The sequence below is a fragment of the Caretta caretta genome, chromosome 5, assembly GCF_965140235.1.
Source record: "Caretta caretta isolate rCarCar2 chromosome 5, rCarCar1.hap1, whole genome shotgun sequence".
In the NCBI taxonomy this organism is placed as follows: domain Eukaryota; kingdom Metazoa; phylum Chordata; order Testudines; family Cheloniidae; genus Caretta; species Caretta caretta.
In genome coordinates this window covers 25773638-25793737 of record NC_134210.1, presented here as the reverse complement: position 1 = coordinate 25793737, position 20100 = coordinate 25773638, and the positions used below count along the sequence as shown (strand labels likewise).

The following is a 20100-nucleotide window of genomic DNA, read 5'->3' as shown; positions in this document are numbered from 1 at the left end:
GCACCAGTGGGGAGAAACCAGGGTGAAATCTTCTTCATCAGACTCCCAGGCACCTTGCCTTACAGCAGAGGCACTGAACGCTGGGAAGGATATAGTCCAAAAGTTCACTGGACTGTAGAAGAAAGGAGCAAAGAACCCCAAGTAATCTTTCATCTACAAAGACAAAGGAACTGAGCTCCTTGGACTTTGTGGGAGATCCTGACCAAGGGAGAGGTCAGCCATCTTGCTGGAAGGAGGTGTGGTAAGAATCTTACCTTGAACCAAGACCATAGCTTTGTTAAGTCTTAGTCATTAGACAGCATTTTGTTTTTTAACCATTTCTGACTTTATTCCTTATACCTGGCCTCACTTAAAACCACTCTCTTATTGATTCAATAAACTTATGTTATTTTTATTCTAAATCAATCAGCTCAGTACTGTGTTGACTTCAGATGATTATTAACTCCAGTTAAAGCAACAAGCTGCTTTGCTTTTGCCTCTCTGAAGGGATAACGGACCTTACTACTCTGCTGAATGTTCCAGAAGAGGCCCTTGGCCATTTCAGAGCAGATGGTTTTGGGGGAATTTGGGACTGGGGGGTGTGCTGGGCTCTTTTGGCAAGTAGTAACCAACGTTGATGGAGGCCAGAGTGTGGCTGTGGTGTAACAATCAGGCTGCTGGAGCCAGTTACTGAATCTGAGCTGCTCAACACAAGAGACAGTCAGTGCATGCTTGTATGCTGGCTGGGAGCCGCCATACAAGGAGCTACAGCAGCTGCGCACATATGAAGGCAGTCAGGTTACAGGACCAGCTGTGACTCAAGCTCTCACTTGTCAGAACTGCATTCCAAATTGTGACAGTTACTAATGTGTTGCCATGGCATTGAAAGATTATTAGACTTGTGTGTGTTCTTATCTTAGGAGGGAAAATGGGAGAACAGAGCCATAACATCCATGACTCATTGTAATTCACCAACTTTTATTCACAAATATACAATTTGGCTGCTAACAGACTATGGACACAGTGGTGGTGACTGAAATCCATACACTTCAGGATTGTGCAGGGTCTAAAAGTCAAAGATATCATTTCTCCTTGGACAAGTCAAAAGGTCTCCTTCCAGCACAACCCAGATACTTCTCTGTACAACTCATCTTGGTTCTCCCCTCTCCCCCATGGTAAACTTCAGGTTACAACCCAAAGACTTTTACTAAATATGAGGTGAAAGCTGCTGAGTGCCCTCAACCCTCATTATCCGGGATCAAGCCCATTATTGTTACCAATATTAGACAGAAAGCACATTCTATATAGAGAATTCTATAGTTATAGAGCCCAGATTCCCTCACAAGGGTGTAAATCATGAGCAAGAACTCTGAACTACATACAGTAACACTGCTGTAAAACAGGTTTCACAGGGTTAAAAAGCCCATTTTCTCCTATTGCTTATTGAACAATTAATGTTTACAATAATCAATAGTTTCAGTAAGTGCAGAATCAGACGCAACAGCTTGTATGGTGGCAGACAGTTATATCATGACAAAGATGAGAGAGAGAGCCACAAACAGATAATGCAAATAGACATCCTTTTAATAGGCTAAAACGTTACAAAACAGGTTATACATGTTATTTCATTAAATAAGACAGAAATATGATGGTATTCAGACATTAGCAGCTATGCAAAAAATATATCTAATGCATATGGAAGGTATGTATGAGAATTTGCTGTTAAGTAGCGTAGTGGTTAATGTTTACAATAATCCACTCTTACAGTATAAAATAGCAACATGGTTTTCTAGTATGAATAGTAAGACTATTCTTTCATACGTACATTATTGTTTAAAATTGCAGATAGATGCTTATATAATCCTTTTACCTTTTAACACTGTGTATGTGTGAGTTTAAAATAAGTACCTACAGACAACCTATTATTTTACACGGCATTCTTTTTTCATGTTTGGTAATGTGGTAAAAGAACAGACTAGCTTCCTGACTCAATCTGTTTGCATCTACATTTGCACTGTGCAAGTCTGCATATTTTAAGCATTAGCAGCTGTTTTTATGAAATAGAAGCATTATAAAGCAAAGGAATTAAAGTCCAGTGCTTTAGTTCAGTTTTATCAGACTATATCATCTTACTACTATGTGATAAACAGTTATAAAAAATACTGTAATACACTGACTACTTCAGGCCACATCCTTGGCCCTTTTGCATAAACAGACCATAAAGCTGTACCTGGCTGAAGTTTCCCACAGTGCGGGGTGTGTGTCAGGGCATGGCTGGGAAGACGGGGTTCATGACTGGAGTGCTGTTGTGCGCCAGCCGTTCCTGGCTAATGTAATAGCCTCTCATGGGCTGTGACTAGCCAGTGCAAGTTAGAGCTGCCATGCAGCTTGGAGTCACATTTTCCATCCCTGTGGTTCTGTGCTAAGCATAACTCACCCAGACCAAAGGATTCTAGCCCATTTACCTCCATGGAGTTACTCCTGATTTGTATTGGAAGAAAAGCAGAATCAGGACCATAAGGTCAAATTAAACACAGATGTCTAGAATCGTCTATCACTGGGATGGAACAATAACTGCTTTTCTGTTTCTTTAATTTAATCTGAGAAACAGATAAAAGGCAGATTTTTGTTTAGTCCTTCCCATCGTATTTAATATTGAAAAAGTAAACGGCCTGAAGAGGTTACTTATTATTGCACTAATCAGGTCATTGCTCCCGAAAGGGGAATTTAAAGCAGCTAGAGGACATGATACCTCACAAAGGGGCAAACCTTTAGCCTAGAGCACAACAAAGCAGCTTTTCTCTCTTCAGGCCATATTCCTTGGCTGTCATGCAACCATGAGGCTGTAGCAGCTTCTGCAACTCCTGTGTGCACCTGCGCCCCAACGGGTAATGGCCAGGCCAGTGGAACTACATTGTGGATCAACCATCCCTTGGTGACAGAATCTAAGGAACCCCATGGAGCTTTGGAGTAAGAAGAGGGGAAGGGGCGAGGTTTCCCCTTCATGGAGAAAGCTGAGCACTCCTCTGACATTGTTACTGGACAATTTACAAGAATGTGGATCTTACAGCAGTACCAGCTTTGCAATGTAGTCAGGAAAATTTGCGAGCCCAGGCACAAAATCTAATGACTCACCCTTACCCACAATGACTGGTGATAATGAAAAAATATGGACATGTCAGGTACCCATGACAAAAAGACTGTCCTGGGAAATCCTCACAGGCCAAAGTAATGTATGCATTAGAAGGCAGAGAAAAAAGGTGTTATGCATGTCACCTATGCACCTCAAGGGATGTCACCTATTTATACCAGCTGAGGATCTGGCCCCACATTTTAATGCACAATCAATGCTGATCAACATAAACATAGCTGAGAGTCTCCCCTTGAATATCTCGCCATGTGTTTTGCTTAATGTTGTATTTGTACTGCTCTGGTTTTACATCTATTTTTCTGTTTAGATTGTTAAGAAATAGGACAGTGACTTGGTTGTGCTGCAATTCTGCATCTTTGTAGTTGTGTTTTAATTGGCCCTGGGGACCAGATCCCCAGGTACCTTTTTATCTCCTAGGCATGGCGCAATAAGCCACACCCTCAGCTGGAGCAGAGCAGCACTGACCCTTGGAAGTTAACGGAGATAAGCCAATTTACACTAGTGGCAGATCTGGCCCATTGTTTTGTCCAATAAAACCTGTTGGCACAGTAGTAATAAAGACAGATAATACAGCAAACTGGTGGCTGGGCCTGAGTTGCTAAGTTTGGCTCTGGGTCTGAACTTTCCCAGCGTCCAGGGGAGGGTCAAATGTGGTGGTGGGGGGGTGCTGTAGGGGGCCCATCCCTACATAAAACCACTATTACTCTGTTGATATGTGTTGGCCCTGGTTCCCTCCAGCCTTCTGCTCCTACCTTCTACCCTCTTACACACACAAGCTGCTGGCTGAGCTGATCTATTTGAAGCCTTTGAGCACCAAGACGTCTATTTGTACTCATTATTGTACACAGTCTCACATGCCAGGCATCAGCACAGCCCTTGCTGTGGCTATGGTAGGATAGGTGCTGCTCTCTTGGGAGTGTATCAGCACCCATTAGAAAGCGATGCTGTGTGTGCACTCTGTCCCCTGGGAGCTGAGTGCTGGATAGGGAATGAGTTACCAGGCTCAGATCCTGAATCCCAAACTAACACAGGCTGATTCTGATCTCACTTATTCTGTTTTTTAACACCTGGTATAACGCCACTGACTTCCACCAAGTTACTCCGAATTCACTCACCCTACTTAACCGATCTAGACTTTGCAGCCATGTTCATGATTGGGATTATATAACCATTAACAAAATCTGTAGCTGTGTAAACTGAGATGTCGATAGGAGCATTAACGAATGTGAAGCACTCGCCAATCCTTGCATAGAGGGCAGTAGAGAAGTGCAATGTAATAGTATGTTATTGTTGTAGGTTTATCACCTCCCATGATTAAGGTCTTAAACCAATTGAAATAAATTTGTTTTCAGTTACACTGGATTTATTCCACATTGGCACTGGTGTAATTGAGAATGGAATTTGGTCTGTTGTCCTTGGAAGCCAAGAAAAATCCATCCCCACTGATTATAGCATTGCAAAATGGGGATAGGTACATTATAGAATTTATTATTCACTGAATCAACCAGCAAGAGGCAGGAGACCCAAACAAGAAGGACCAATAGTCTGCTCTGTTACAGCAAATCCTATGTTCCTATGGTTTTTGAGGTTTACTGATTTTTGCAAAAGCTGGACATTGTGACATATGCTTCATCTTTATTTGATGATCTAACTCCATTATTGGGCTGTATTAGGGACACTGTGTTGATATTTAGGGAAGCTGATCTGGGCTGAACAGTGGGGGCCACTGAAGAGCTGGAATGAGTCATAGGACCACAATTATATAGTTGTGTACCATTGCAACTGCACACCTTATATGGGATGCCATTGCTGGATCCATCTAACATGCAAGGCTGAGTCTCACATAAGTGCCCACTCAACATATCAGATGGCCCGATTCCTCCATAAGTCTCAGGAAGCTTTAGGACGCTTTTGTCTACAGCAGTGAGGCTCTTCTTCATATCTGATCCTTTGCTAACTTTTTCTGAAACATCTGCATCTAGAGGAGCCGATGGCTGCAGAAAACATTCCACTTCTGCTTTGGCTTGAATGCCATCCACTTTATGAATATGAACATACCCAAAACTTTCTGGGTTAAAGCTTATATCAAAATTCTGTGTGACAAAGAGGATAATATGCTCAGTTAACTATAGGTACTAAGTTAAGGGAAGACACTCGCATAAGTCATCAGATTTTAGAAGAATTTTTATTTATGTACTTTAAAATTTTCATAAACAAAAAAAGAGAACTAACTTCTTTCCCCCTAATAATCAATCAACCAAAAGATCTTGAACCAAAATCAGACCCAGGTGCAGTTCTGGGAACTAACTCATAACAGACACACCCCAGCCCCTTCTCAGCTAGCCAGAAACACCAAGGCCCCCTTCCACTTTAGCAACAAGGAAAGAGCAGGCTAGTCACGAGGCCCTCACATCTGTTTGTGACCCCAGGTTGAGCACCTATGACCTAGGGTAAATATGAGATGTGAGGCCAAAGGCTAAATGTCTCTGACTTTTGAGTACTTTTGTGTGCTTTTACCCTACACTATACAGATTTCACAGGGGAGACCAGCGTTTCTCAAACTTGGGGTCCTGATCCAAAAGGGTGTTGCAGAGGGGTTGCAAGGTTATTTGGGGGGGGAGGTCATGGTATTGCCACCCTTACTTTCGTGCTGCCTTCAGAGTTGGATGGCCAGAAAGCAGCGGCTGCTGGTTGAGGGCCCAACTCTGCAGGCAGCAGTGCAGAAGTAAGGGTGGCAATAGCATACCAGGCCATTCTTACTTCTGCACTGCTGCTGGCAGCAGCGCTGCCTTCAGAGCTGGGCTTCTGGCCTTCAGCCACTGCTCTCCAGCTGCCCAGCTCTGAAGACAGTGCCTCTGCCAGCAGCAGTGCAGAAGTAAGGGTAGCAGCACTGCAACCCCCCCTACAATACCCTTGAGACTATTGCACAATTCCTTTTTGGGTTAGGATCCCTACAATTATAACACTGTGAAATTTCAGATTTGAATAATCATGAAATTTTCAATTTTTAAAATCCGATGTCCACAAAATTGACCCAAATGGACCATGAATTTGGTAGGGTCCTAACTCTAATGTATGAGTATTATTTATGTTTTCTGTACACAGACTCAGGTAATCACAGCAGTGGAAGCACATACCTTTTTTGGCTTCTTGCACAATTGCTCCAAAGTTTTTTTATGATCCGGAAGTTTTGGCCACAAAACCGGCTTGATTCTGAAATGAGATCCGTAGCAACAATAAAAGTATTTAAGAAGGGATTATGGCAACAGCACTATCAAATCAAAGACACTATATTAGTAGTGTTAGAGTAGCAGTAACAGACTTTATATCATCATACTAACTTATGTAGACCATCTGGGTGTTTTGCATTATCCAGCATGAGATATTTGTTCTAAGAAGACCATTTCTGGACTCTTATTCCAACGGGGAAGGTAGCGGTAGGACATGAGTGGTGTGGAATATATGTCTTATCCCACTGCCTCTGAATGATAACAATATTCTACAGTTATGTGGACAGAACTTTTCATCCACAATGTACTTCACAACCATTGTCTAATTAACCCACAAAACACTGTAGTGACAGAGATAATTAGGTACATATTATTCTTATTTTCCAATAGGGATTTGAGACAGAGAGCCTAAATTCCCAATTTATTAATGTGACCAAGAATTTTGGATGCCTCTTTTATCAGGTGTTTAACTTGTGACATCTAAGACCTGTTTTTCCAAAGGTGCTCAGTTGCTGGAATTTCAGCTGAAGTTCATGAAAGCCACAGATGTGCAGCACCACAGCAAATCAGGTGCTCAATTTGGGCACCAAAAGTTTGAGGCAAAATTAGTGCCACTTTTGAACAGTTTGGTCTACAAGCTCCAGCTTGACCATTTCTGTTGATTTCAACTGTGGCAGTATATCATGGAAAGAGAGGTAATCTCACTGCTAACCAGCTCCCAAACCTGACTTTAAAGATCAGGGCTTTATAGGTTAAAACCTACACCATGATTTCCTCTCAGAAGCTTATTGGAAGCCAGGCCAGACCACAGAGTACTGGTCTAATGAGCTCCCATCACTCAATAAACAACCTGCAGCATTTTGCACTAGCTTCAGCTTCTGCATGGTCCCAGGATGTAGAGCATGAGACAGCAATGTAATCTTGAGGTGACAAAGGCAATAGACAGTCCCCTTTTGCCTACCTCCTCTCTTGCCTTTCTCCCATTCTCAGTTCTTCTATGATTTGTACGTGTTCATGTTGCGGGAGAGGTCAGGGAATGGGGTGACAATTGTTGGATAGTATAAAAGGAGGAGATGGGATTTCCACAGTCTGATTGGATTAATACTTTTTTGATTAAAAGAGATTGAAATTACCTTGTTTTCCAAAATGTTAGGCTCAGACCAAGCATAATAACGAGCAAAATTAAGCCCACGGTAGTTATAACCACAACCATGTCAATGCCTAACCAAAAAAAAAAAAAAAAAAGAATAAATACCATATTAGGTTTGTTTCTATATGCATTATTATTGTCCACTATCATGACATACTCTTTTAAGAAAAAAACAACCTATTATTACTGGGGGATATTGACAAATTTTATACGTTTGGAGTGATGTATTCATTCAACTGCCTTGTTTCTCCCATCTGTCTGAAAGTGGGAACAGGTGGCTTTGCAGTCCCTTGATCCTTGGCTAAACACCAGGTTAGTCTCCTAGTCCAGATTAGAATAGCCTGAGGGCTGTTCTAAACTGAATTGGTTGCCTATGGCCTCAGGGAAGCATCACCAGCTCCTCTGAGTTAGAGCTCCATTGATTTATGCCCTGGCTGCCTTGGGGAAATTGAAGGGGGGCAGGGGTATAGCAACTTTTGCTTATCTGCCTCAGGGGTTGCACTGAGTATATCTCAGCCAGAACTGAGGATCGGACCCTTTGACTGAGGACATATTTTCAACTTTCCGAATGTAGGTTACCAGTCTGTATCTGTCCCAGATCCATAGTGATCAAAAACTTTGCTGTTGCACACAACTGAAATGGTGAAATTTCCTCCATTTAGTGGTCTGTGACTAAAATGAGGTAAATGCATGTTACAATTGGCAATATTAAAATGAATCCTTTTGTACTGCTCTAACTCTGCTATGGCTAAAATGTTTGATGCAAACTGCTCTTTATCTCTGGAGGCTCACAGCATCATCAGCAAAACTGAATGGGCCAGATTCTCTGCCCCATTCTGTCCACATTGTGCCACCCTGTTAGTATAAACAGGATGCAATCTGGCCCTATTGCCCCTGCTTGGAATTCAGCTGGCTTTGGGGAGTCCCCAACAGACCCAGAACTGGGGCAGCCAGCTCCTATGTCACCCTCCCTCCAGCTGCTGGTGCAGGGAATAGGCAGGGGCATGTGACGGGTGAAGAGGTGGCTGCAGTGTGCAGCACTCCGGCTATACTCAGCACGTGGATAATCCCTGGAGGACCACTGGCAGCTGGCACAGGCAGCAGAGCTGGGGCTAAGTAGAGAATCAGGGAATCATTAGTAGCTCCTGATTCTCTGCTAGCCCTGCACCTGATCTGCTGTACCAAGTGACTTGGTCAGGTTTTAGGCTTTTTGCAAACTTAAGGAAGTGGTTTCCCTTTGCTTACCTTTCTTTCTGGGGTGTTCCGCTGCAATTTGGAAGTATTCAGAGGAGCTCCATTCACTCCAGATACCCTTGAAAAACTTTCCATTGGGCTTTGAGCGCACTTTCACTTCATAACTTGCACCCATCTGAAGGCTTTTCCCCTGTAATTTTATCCAAAGATATTTTGACTGTATTGTCTAAACAGAGAAAAATATGATTATTTTTTGTCAGAATGGAAAATTATATTTTTCAGCTTCAGTAAGGGAAAGGTTATTTATATATAAATCATGTTTGTAGAGAAGATTTTCAGACTCTGAAACCTTAGCTATCTTATAGAGACAATTGCCCTGCTTTATATGTGAGTGCATCCCAGTAGCAGCCCAGGGAACTGCATAGGAGAGCCATATGCAATCAGTTATTCACAGAGCAGAGTCTACTGCCCAGTCTGAGCATTTCCAAAGGGCAGGACAATAGGGACACATTTTATACAAAATGCTAGCTACTCAGAGCATTCATACATGAGGGATTTGAAGCTGCCTGGAATAATCGAGCTAGTAAACAGAAGCAGCAAACGGGAGTTTGGTGAAGGAGTTTAGAGCGGGAACGTGAAAGCCAGACACACCTATCATTCTCTAAACATAGACTAATAAACATCCTATTCTCCACCCACCCCAACCCAACCCAACCCAACCCAAACAAACAAAAAAAGCTGCAGAAGTCAAACGAATGCAGGCAGAAGTCCAGCAGCAGAGTGAGGGCTATTCAGTTTAATGCACTGACTGCAGCATGTACGATTACCTGCCTTGTGGGCAGGTGGTGTATGTGTGCATTCTGTGCAAGGAGCTCTTGGCTCTCAGAGCCCCAATACGGGCTCTTGAGACCAGGGTGGCTGAACTGGAGGATAAGAGAGACAGAGAGATACACAGATGAGACTTTCTGGGATACGGTAGAGTGGTCCCACCCCCAGTCGGACAGCCTCTGTGCTGTTGAGGAGGATGAAAGTCTCAGGGAAGGAGAACATCAAACTGGTGCAGAGAGAAATGATCCCATAGTTGGGACCCTCCTTCCAGATGATGTCATGGTATCCTTTCTCACTTAGGATACCTCTTTGGGGGGAGGGAATCCCAGTTATTAGGAAGAGATGGGTAATAGCACAGGCACCAAATTTTGTTGGTGCCAGTGGAAGCTTGCGCCCCTGGCCCCGCCCCAACTCCGCCCCCTCCCTGCCCCTATTGGATCCCTCCCCAAATCCCTGCCCTGGCCCCGCCTCTTCCCCAAGCGCGCCGCGTTCTCCCTCCTCCCCGCTCCCTCCCAGGCTTGCCGCACAAAACAGCTGTTTCACGGCGCAAGCACTGGGAGGGACGGGGGAGAAGCAGGATGCTTTGGCCCTCTCAGGGGAGGAGGCAGAGTGAAGGCGGGGGGTGAGCTGAGGTGGGAGGGCGGGTTAGGGAGCTGCCGGTGGGTGCTCAGCACCAATTTTTCCCCATGGGTGCTCCAGCCCCAGAGCACCCACGGAGTCGGCGCCTATGGGTAATAGTACGGCAGAGCTGGTCATTAGAAATATAGATAGCTGGATTTGTGATGACTGGGAGAAACTCATGGTGAATTGTGGCTCTCTCCTAGACAGACTTATGTGTAGTAATGGGGAGGAGCCGGTGGTCATGGAACAAGTACGTACTGTGGTGCACGTAGAATTAATTTCTTATCAGTACGCTGCACTCATGGGCGGGACGCAAAGGGGAAGCACCAGCTAAACGGGGGGCATGTGACCTCCCCAGATGACCCCCCCATGTGACTCCACCCCATCCTGAGCCCGAGGGCCCTGTGCTCTCCCCATCCCTTCCCCGTGATCCATCCCACATTACCTGGGGGGAGGGGCCTCTGTCCTCCTCCCGCTGCACCGGAGAATTCTGAACTGCAGGGCTCTCCAGAACTGCAGCGGCAAAAGGAGCAGAACGTGGGGCCGCTGGGCGGCTCCAGCTGGCAGCTCCTGCAGTGCGGCTGTACTGCCCCCAGCCCCACCCCCAGCCTTTCCACACAGCTGCGTCTGGGGTCTGTACAGCAGCCCCGCCAGAGAACAGGGCTGGGGGCAGTACAGCCGCGCCAGAGAAGCTGACAGCGTGGGACTTCCCGGTGGCCCTCCATTCTGCTCCTTTCGCTGTTGCTGTTCCTGGGAGAGCCAGCCCAGTGGCCCCACGTTCTGCTCTCCTGGGAACTGCAGTGGCCAAGGAGCAGAACGGGGAGCTGCCAGGCAGTCCCACGCAGTCAGCTTCTCCGGCGTGGCTCTACTGTCCCCAGCTCTGTCCTCTGGTGGGGCTGCTGTACAGACCCCAGACAGGACTCAGGAGACGCAGCTGTGTGGACGGGCTGGGGGCGGGGCTGGGGGCAGTACTCCTCCTGTGTCTTTCCTATGCAGAGTACTGGCTAGAAATATCTTACTGTTACGGCATACAGGACTGCCGTACTTGCACCACTGTGTAGGTATCAGTGACATAGGGAAAGATAGGAGAGAGATCATGGAGGCCAAATTTAGGCTGCTAGGTAAGAGATTAAAGTTCAGCACCTCCATGGTAGCTTTCTCTGAAATGCTTCCAGTTCCATGCGCAGGGCCAGTTAGACAGGAAGAACGACAGGGTCTCAGTGAGTACATGAGACAGTGGGGTAAGGAGGAGGGTTTTAGGTTTATTAGGAACTGGGAAACCTTTTAGGAATGGAGGAGACTATACAGGAAGGATGAGCTCCACCTAAACCAAAATGGAACAAGATTGCTGGCATGTAAAATTAAAAAGGGTGTAGAGGAGTTTTTAACCTAAGGGCTGGAGGAACACTGATAAGTGCAGAGGAGCACACGGTTTGGACGGAGACATCCTTTAAAGGAGGTTCTCTCAATGAGGGTTCTCTCTATCCTAGTAAAGAAGAGAGGGTAGAAGTTGATAAAGTACATGTAGAAACTGAACAGAAACAGTCTAATGAAAAAGTCCCATTCAATTACATCACAGGAAAGTAGTCAACTAAAAAGAGACAAATTTGATGAGTGCTTGTACACAAATGCTAGAAGTCTAAATACTAAGATGGGCAAACTGAAGTGCCTGGTATTAAATGAGGATATCGATATAATAGGCATCAAAGAAACTTGGTGGAGTGATGACTACCAGGGTACAAAACATATAGGAATGACAGAGTAGGTTGTGCTGGTGGGGGAGTGACATTATATGTGAAAGAAAGCATAGAGTCAAATATAATAAAAATCTTAAATGAATCAAACTGTACTATAGAATCTGTATGAATAGAAACTCCAAGCTTGAATAGTAAGAGTATAGCAGCAGGAATGTACTACTGACCACCTGACCAGTATGGTGACGGTGATTGTGAAATGTTCCGGGAGATTAGCGAGGCTATAAAAATAGAAAACTCAATAATAATGGGGGATTTCAACCATCCCCATATTAACTGGGTACATGTCACTTCAGAATGGGATGCAGAGATAACATTTCTATACACCATTAATGACTGCTTCTTGGAGCAGCTAATTCTGGAACCCACAAGGGGAATTTGAAGACAACTAGGAAAGGACACAAAAACTAACAGCAAAAATATTTTTAAGTACATCAGACGCAGGAAGCCTGCCAAACAATCAGGGGAGCCACTGGATGATCAAGGTGCAAAAGGAGCACTCAAGGAAGACAACGTCATTGCAGAGACGCTAAATGAATTCTTTGCATTTGTCGTCACTACAGAGGATCTGAGGGAGATTCCCACACCTGAGCCATTCTTTTTAGGTGACAAATCTGAGGAACTGTCCCAGATTGAGGTGTCAATAGAGGAGGTTTGGGAACAAATTGATACATTAAACAGAATAGGTAGGTCTGTCGATTAATTGCAGGTAACTCACATGATTAACTCAAAAAAATTAAATGCAATTAAAAAAATGAATCGTTACTAATCGCAATTTTAATCGCACTGTTAAACAACAGAATACCAATTGAATTTCATTAAATATTTTGGATGTTTTTCTACATTTTTAAATATATTGATTTCAGTTACAACATAGAATAGAAAATGTGCAGTGCTCACTTTATATTATTTTTATTTCAAATATTTGCACCGTAAAATGATAAACAAAAGAAACAGTATTTTTCAATTCACCTCATACAGTACTGTAGTGCAATCTTTTTGTTGTGAAAGTGCAACTTACATATACAGATTTTATTTGTTGCATAACTGCACTCAAAAACAAAACAATGTAAAACTTTGGAGCCTACAAGTCCACTCAGTGCTACTTCTTGCTAAGACGAACAAGGTTGTTTACATTTATGGGAGATAATGCTGCCCAGTTCTTATTTACATTGTCACCTGAAAGTGAGAACAGGTGATAGCATGGCACTTTTGTAGCTGGCATTGCAAGGTATTTATATGCCAGATATGCTAAGCATTCGTATGTCCCTTCATGCTTTGGCCACCATTCCGGAGGACATGCTTCCACGCAGATCGCACTCGTTAAAAAAATAATGTGTTAATTCAATTTGTGACTGAACTCGCTGGGGGAGAATTGTATGTCTCCTGCTTTGTATTTTGCCCACATTCTGCCATAAGTTTCACGTTATAGCAGTCTCAGATGATGACCCAGCATGTTGTTCATTTTAAGAACATTTTAACTGCAGATTTGACAAAATGCAAAGAAGGTACCAATGTGATATTTCTAAAGATAGCTACAGCACTTGACTCAAGGTTTAAAAATCAGAAGTGCCTTCCAAAATCTTGTGACACCGGCTATAGCAGTGCCATGTGAGCGCCTGTTCTCACTTTCAGATGACATTGTAAACAAGAAGCGGGCAGCATTGTCTCCTGCACATGTAAACAAACTTGTTTGTCTGAGCCATTGGCTGAACAAGAAATAGGACTGAATGGACTTGTGGGCTCTAAAGTTTGACTTTGTTTTATTTTTGAATTAAGCTATTTTTTGTGCATAATTCTACATTTGTAAGTTCAACTTTCATGATAAAGAAATTGCATTACAGTACTTGAATTAAGTCAATTGAAAAATACTATTTCTTTTATTTTTACAGTGCAAATATTTATAATAAAAATAAATATAAAGTGAGCACTGTACACTTTGTATTCTGTGTTGAAACTGAAATCAATATATTTGAAAATGTGGAAAACATCCAAATATATTTAAATAAATGGTATTCTATTATTGTTTAAGGGTGTGATTAATCACACAATTAATTTGATTAATCGTGATTAATTTTTTAATCGCTTGACAGCCTTAGTAATAAGTCACCAGGACCAGATGGTATTCACCTAGGAGTTCTGAAGGAACTCAAATATGAAATTGCAGAACTACTAACATAATCCCAATCATACACACATACTGATGGGGATCTAAATTAGCTGTTACCACTCCAAAAAGAGATCTTGGAGTCCTTGTGGATAGTTCTCTGAAAACATCCATTCAATGTGCAGCGGCAATCAAAAAAGCTAACAGAATGTTAGGGACCATTAGGAAAGGGATAGATAATAGGACAATAAATATCATAATTCCACTATATAAATCCAAAGTATGCCCACATCTTGAATACTGTGTGCAGTTCTGGTCTCCCTAGCTCAAAAACAATATATTAGAAATGGAAAACGTACAGAGAAGGGCAACAAAAATGATTAGGGGTATGGAACAGCTTCTATTTGAGGAGAGATTAAGACTGGAACTTTTCAACTTGGAAAAGAGATGACTAAGGGGGGATATGACAGAGGTCTATGAAATCATGAATGGTGTGGAGAAAGTGAATAAGGAAGAGTTATTTGCCCCTTTCACATAACACAAGAACCAAGGGTCACCCAATGAAATTAATAGGCAGCAGGCTTAAAATAAAGAAAAGGAAATAGTTCTTCACATAACGCACAGTCAACCTGTGGAACTTGTCACCAGGGGATGCTGTTGAGGCCAAAAGTATAACTGGGTTTAAAAAAGAAATAGATAAGTTCATGGAGGACAGGTTCATCAGTGGTTATTAGCCAAGATGGTCGGGGATGCAACCCCCATGCTCTGGGTGATAATTGTCCTGTTCTGTTCACTCTCTTTGAAATGTCTGGCATTGGCCACAGTTGGAAGACAGGATACTGGGTTAGATGGACCATTTGTCTGACCCAGTATGGCCATTCTTGTGTTCTTTTGTTCTTAATGTATGAATATTACATGCTGTATGTTTCTCTGAGTATTGTAAAGATGTTTACTTTATGCATATATTAGGTTAATTCAATAGCTTGGCGGTCAGGAAACTATCCAGGATGTTAGATAATAGCCCAGCTAACTACTCTTCAGCACATACCCAGGACTATTAGCTACAATATGATACCTTCGACCCCTGGTCTGACCGGTTCAGAGACAGATGGCAGACAAAGAACTTTGGGGGCGGTGAAAGGACAAGCCCTGAAGAACAAGGGTGAGAGGGGCACAGACTGCTGGGAAGAAGACTGACTCCTAACCCTAGAAGTGGGGGTGTCTAGGATAAGCAAGGCCTACATAAGCTTTAGGTAAAGCAGATACGTATATAAGCCTTTAGTTGTTTTAATCCTTTTGTCTTGTTATTCTGTGCTCCTATTGTCAAGAGTAAACAAAACTTTGTTTGAAGAAGGCTGTTTGGGATCACTGTGTTATCCATTGGTCACAGCTCCCAAAAGGAAGACTTACAGGCCATGAAACCCAGCCAGGCCTGGTGAACTATCACGGCTGGCCCACAGGGAACTGTAGCCCAGGGCCCAGTCTGAGAGTCAGAGAATCACAGAATTCTGCCCCAGAGAGGAGAAGATCATGAGGCCTAAGATCTGGAGGCGGTGCACTCAGAAGAGACCAGAACAAGGAACAGAGGTGCAGCTAGCTCAGAACCATGACAGCATATTTAATAATAATAATTAACAATTAATAGTTAATAATGAATAACAAATTAATAATCATACAATATAATAATATCTCTCTAATTCATGTATGCCTTTAGTCACAAAATATCTCAAAGAGAGTTGTAAACTTAGCAAGCCAATATTTAGCTATATTATCCACTGGTTTTATTGTATCAGTCTTGCTCCAAAGTTCTGGTTGCGCTATATGCTTTATACAAGTGCATACAAAAGAACCAATGGATTAATAACTGTTTTCAGTTTCTCCCTGCAGCCCACTCTGTCAATTATTACTGACTCCTGCACCCGGTCACCTATGCTGCCCAACAGACACAGAATCTGTGCTGGACAGTAATAGGTTCCTGTATTCCCTTGTTTAGTCCAGATCACAATCTAGCCCACTGTAACTGTACATATTTAAATATGGTAATGAACAGCATGCATCTAATGTTACCTATCTATTGATATGTATATAACATAAAAATAAAAACATAATGATCACAATTACTAATATTTAGCACTGATGTCACGCTTTCTATTTTCATTGCAATAAGCATTAATTAATTAATTAATCCAAGACGCCCTGTGGAGGAGATATTGGTGGTCTAATGGATTCAGACCATTTTCAATCATTATCAGCCTGGAATGGATTTGAAATGGCAACCTAGAAGTGAAATGATCTAATAATAATTACTGCAGTTTCCCAAGTTTTCAGCTAAGGAAGAAATGAATAGAAATATTCATTTCAGCAATAGAAATGAAGTACATTTTTTGCATATATTATAAGTACTTCTACTAACATAGACTTTAGCAATTCATAAGACAATCATTTTCACTTACTTCCCAAGTTCCGTTTTCCTGCCGATAGAATATTTCATGTATTAATTTGTCCTTTAGATATTTCTTCTTTGAATGCGGTGTACTGTATTGAATAAAATACTCGTTTGCATCCTTTTGGAATATGATACTTATGCCAAATGGAGTCTCAGGCTTAACTGTAAATGATGAGGGGAAAACAAGTCAATGTGTCACACAGTGAACAGTAACCTTTATGTATAACTATCTAATAAGTCAATATATTTATTTTTAAAAGACTTCAAAACAACTCCTAAGAAGTTCTCACTTGCTCCAGGGAAGCATCCTGGCATAATTATCCGGGAGACTCTGTCAGTGTGGACTGGTCATATACCAAATTTGGAGGTGTTCTCATGTAGCTGTTTTCATGGTATGGATGAGCATTAATATTTTTATAAAGGTTTTAGAAGAAAAGGTTATTCTCCACCCCACCCATACACACTATCCATAAAAGAAAAATTAGGAAAGGGAACTCTCTCAAACTATTCACAAACAATTTACCCCGGGCTAAGGCCAAGCATGGAAAGTTTCAGACTCAAAGGAGAATATTTCAGAAAGATATGCAGGCAAATGAATAATAGGGACATCTGACCACAATTTTACTTTAAACCCCTGATCCTTCAGAAGAAAGTCTGACCTAACCATTACTTGAACAGTGTCTTGAGGATTAAACAGTTAAGTGCTTTCCCATACCCCACTGTGCAGAGTGTGGTGTATAAAGCTGAACAGAATAGAATAGAAGTGAATTCAAGAATCAAGGTTCCTCACCTGAGAACACTCTGACAAGGTGTCCCAGATATTTAAGGGACTGTTAGCTTAACTGTACCAATGGCGCCTGGAGAAAGAGGCCAGTTTCTCAGGAAGCTAGGCTCCAAATCATTAGAGCTCAATACCATAACCTTGAATTGCATCTGGAACCAAATAGGAAGCCAATATGGAATACTGTTGTAATGTGCTTCTGACTGCCAACTACACTACAGCAGTCGGACGACTGCACTTTGCACTAGTTGGAGTCTCTAGGTGATCTCCAAGCACATCTGTATGTACAGTGCATTACAGAATTCCATGTGGCGGTGATAAAGCAAGGATAACTGCAGGAAGGCAAGCATCCCAATTGGCTACTGTCATTGCACCAAACTCAGATGGAAGAAAGGCACTTGGTCACTGGAGCCACCTGGGACTGTAGGAGAAACTGATAAGGAATATCTACGTATTTTCTGGGCTTAGGGCCACAAATTACCTTAACTCACCATGTCTTGATCCCTCAACCAGCCATCATTTCCTCCATTGTATTGGGAGTGAATGTTGGGTTTTGCACCATTTCCCCCCCAATCATTTACACTTCTTAATATTGTGTAAAGCACTTGGCATCTTACCAATATGGGTTACTGTCACACTCCTGCAGTACTTTCTGCATGACTCAAGGACCACACAAATGTCCTTAGGCGAGAGGATTTCGTAGAAATATAAAAAATATGTGCTTTCCTGTTTCTCCATAGTCGAACATATACGCTCTTCAGTGGTGGTGGTGCTGTTGATCCAACATGACAGAGTTAGTTTCTTCTCAATTGTAATGAAAAAAATTCTTAAATATTTTCCCAATGATATTTGAGAGCAGATTTTCAGGTTCTAAGCACATCTAGTTCTATAGAGCAGAACACAAGCTCAATCCTGCAGGCACCTACTAAGCCCTTAGTGAAGTGGTTGCAATCAGCATCATTTCTTTGAAACCAAAGGGATAATACACAATAGTAAGTAATTTAGTAATATAGGTTTGAACAATCAGGCCCTACAATGGGGCTTTTAAAATTCATTCTTTATAGTTTATTTTAACACAGCTAATAAAGATAACAAAGAAAAGAAAGGTCTCTAACCTCGAGTAGAGAACTATTATCAGATTATACAAAAAGGCAGGTAAGAATCAAACTTCTTCATTATTAAGGGCAAAGAATAGTATAACAAAGACAATTGTTAACTGGTTAAGGAGATTTGCCTGACGAGTTATGTAACAATAATGCTATTTTTGTTATTCACCCCCAGTGTGGGGTTCATTATCAAGTAAAATCGTAAACTAATCTCCAGAATTATTCCCTTTTGGGAGAAGCAGGAAAGAAAGAGGAGTGTTGAAAGAGGACCAAATTAAAACCTGAAAGGTAAGTAAAAGAGGAGAGGAGAGGAATGATAGGTCAGAGACCGGGGAGAGAGGGAAAAGAAAACAGAGGGAGAGGATGGGTTGAGGAGAATGGGAGGAGCTTAGGGCCTCAAGGGGACTTAAAAAAAAATGTTCTACTGTCACCAGGCTGAACAAGTGAGAGTACCATTCTTTGATAGCTGGCACATTTGGGACTTACTTCTGTCACTGTAGAATTAGACATTACGCTATGATCAGAGTTCTACCACCAAAGTTTGTCAAAGGATTTCAGTTTCCAAGATAGACTGGCTTGCCTTAAGATGGCATGGCCAGCCTTAAGTGCCATGTTGTTGGACAGAAAGAAATTGACCTAAATATTTATCTCTGTCCAAAAAAGACGGATGACCGGGCAATCTAATATGTGGTATAAATTATAGCCTGCTGCATTGAAGCACCAGCATTTGTCAGATTTGGCTGCTCTGGACCTGAAACATCTACATGGAGTCTAGTTCATCCTCCAAAGGATTTTCTGATGGATCAATCTTAATCCCAAATCCAGTGAGCAATGCTTTATGTTGGAACTGATTTCACTGGATGTTGGTAAGGGAAATTGATAGCTCATGTTCCCATTGCTTTCTAATATTGCCACTGCTGATTGCCAATTTGCTTCATAGATAGAAATACAGACTGGCCAGTGACATAGGTAGGTAGTTTTACTTTTTCAGAAAGCTGTATGGGTTGAGGATCTGGTGCTGCAAAGGCAGGTAGGCCAAATTGGTGTTGTAGAGCATGTTTAAATTGAAGGTGTTGCCATTCCTTCTTTGGGTCCAGTTGGGCGAGGAAAGGGCATGAAGGAATCATTTTCAGTGTGTGGTTTATGTTCAAGATCCCTTTGTTAATCCAATCAGGCCATAGAATGCATCTACAGGCAATTAAAATTTTGGCATTACCCCAAATTGAAGACTCTGAATGTCAGAAGGAATGACATTTAAACTTAGAAGCAACCAGACATCACATTTTCTTGGAGGCCAAAATTGTGACAGATTTCTCCCTAAGGTCTTCCTCTAAATACACCCATTGGTAGAATTTGGATAACTGTATATTAATATTTTTTTGATTGGTGAGTATCCAGCCTGACTTGAGCGAACTGAGGGGATTTTAGCTTTTAGTGAGTTCACTCCAAGTCTATGCACTAATAATTTCCCAGCTTTATTGCCTGATTTCCAGTATGTCTGTTTTAATTTAAACAAAGCAAATTCAGCCTGAGCTGAGCTATTGGTTTTATACCTGAGGTTAGTCCTCTCTTGGCGTTTACCCAAAGAGGATAAAATTAGCATAGCTGATGGTCTGCCTCCTTGAGATTTCCTCCGAAATTCAGCAGTGTGGTATGTCTAGTTCTCTTTTTATGGGAGGAGTAGGATATTATTCTGCTTCTTAAGTATGCCTTGAAACTATCCCACAAGATCACTTAGGAGACCAAGGTATTC

The 20100-nt window shown here is 42.2% G+C and overlaps 1 protein-coding gene across 1 annotated transcript in view; it reads right to left on the bottom strand.

The window, feature by feature from the left end:
* Positions 1–1545: 1545 nt before the first annotated feature.
* Positions 1546–20100, bottom strand: part of IL7R (interleukin 7 receptor) — a 32872-nt gene continuing 14317 nt past the window's right edge. The window contains exons 3-8 of the mRNA XM_048851384.2: positions 17859–18013; positions 16468–16622; positions 8756–8930; positions 7494–7581; positions 6268–6343; positions 1546–5223 (exon numbers count right to left, since the gene is read on the bottom strand). Of these exons, the coding sequence (XP_048707341.1) occupies positions 4720–5223; positions 6268–6343; positions 7494–7581; positions 8756–8930; positions 16468–16622; positions 17859–18013 (1153 nt within the window). The 3' untranslated portion in view covers positions 1546–4719. The remainder of the gene's footprint in view (positions 5224–6267; positions 6344–7493; positions 7582–8755; positions 8931–16467; positions 16623–17858; positions 18014–20100) is intronic.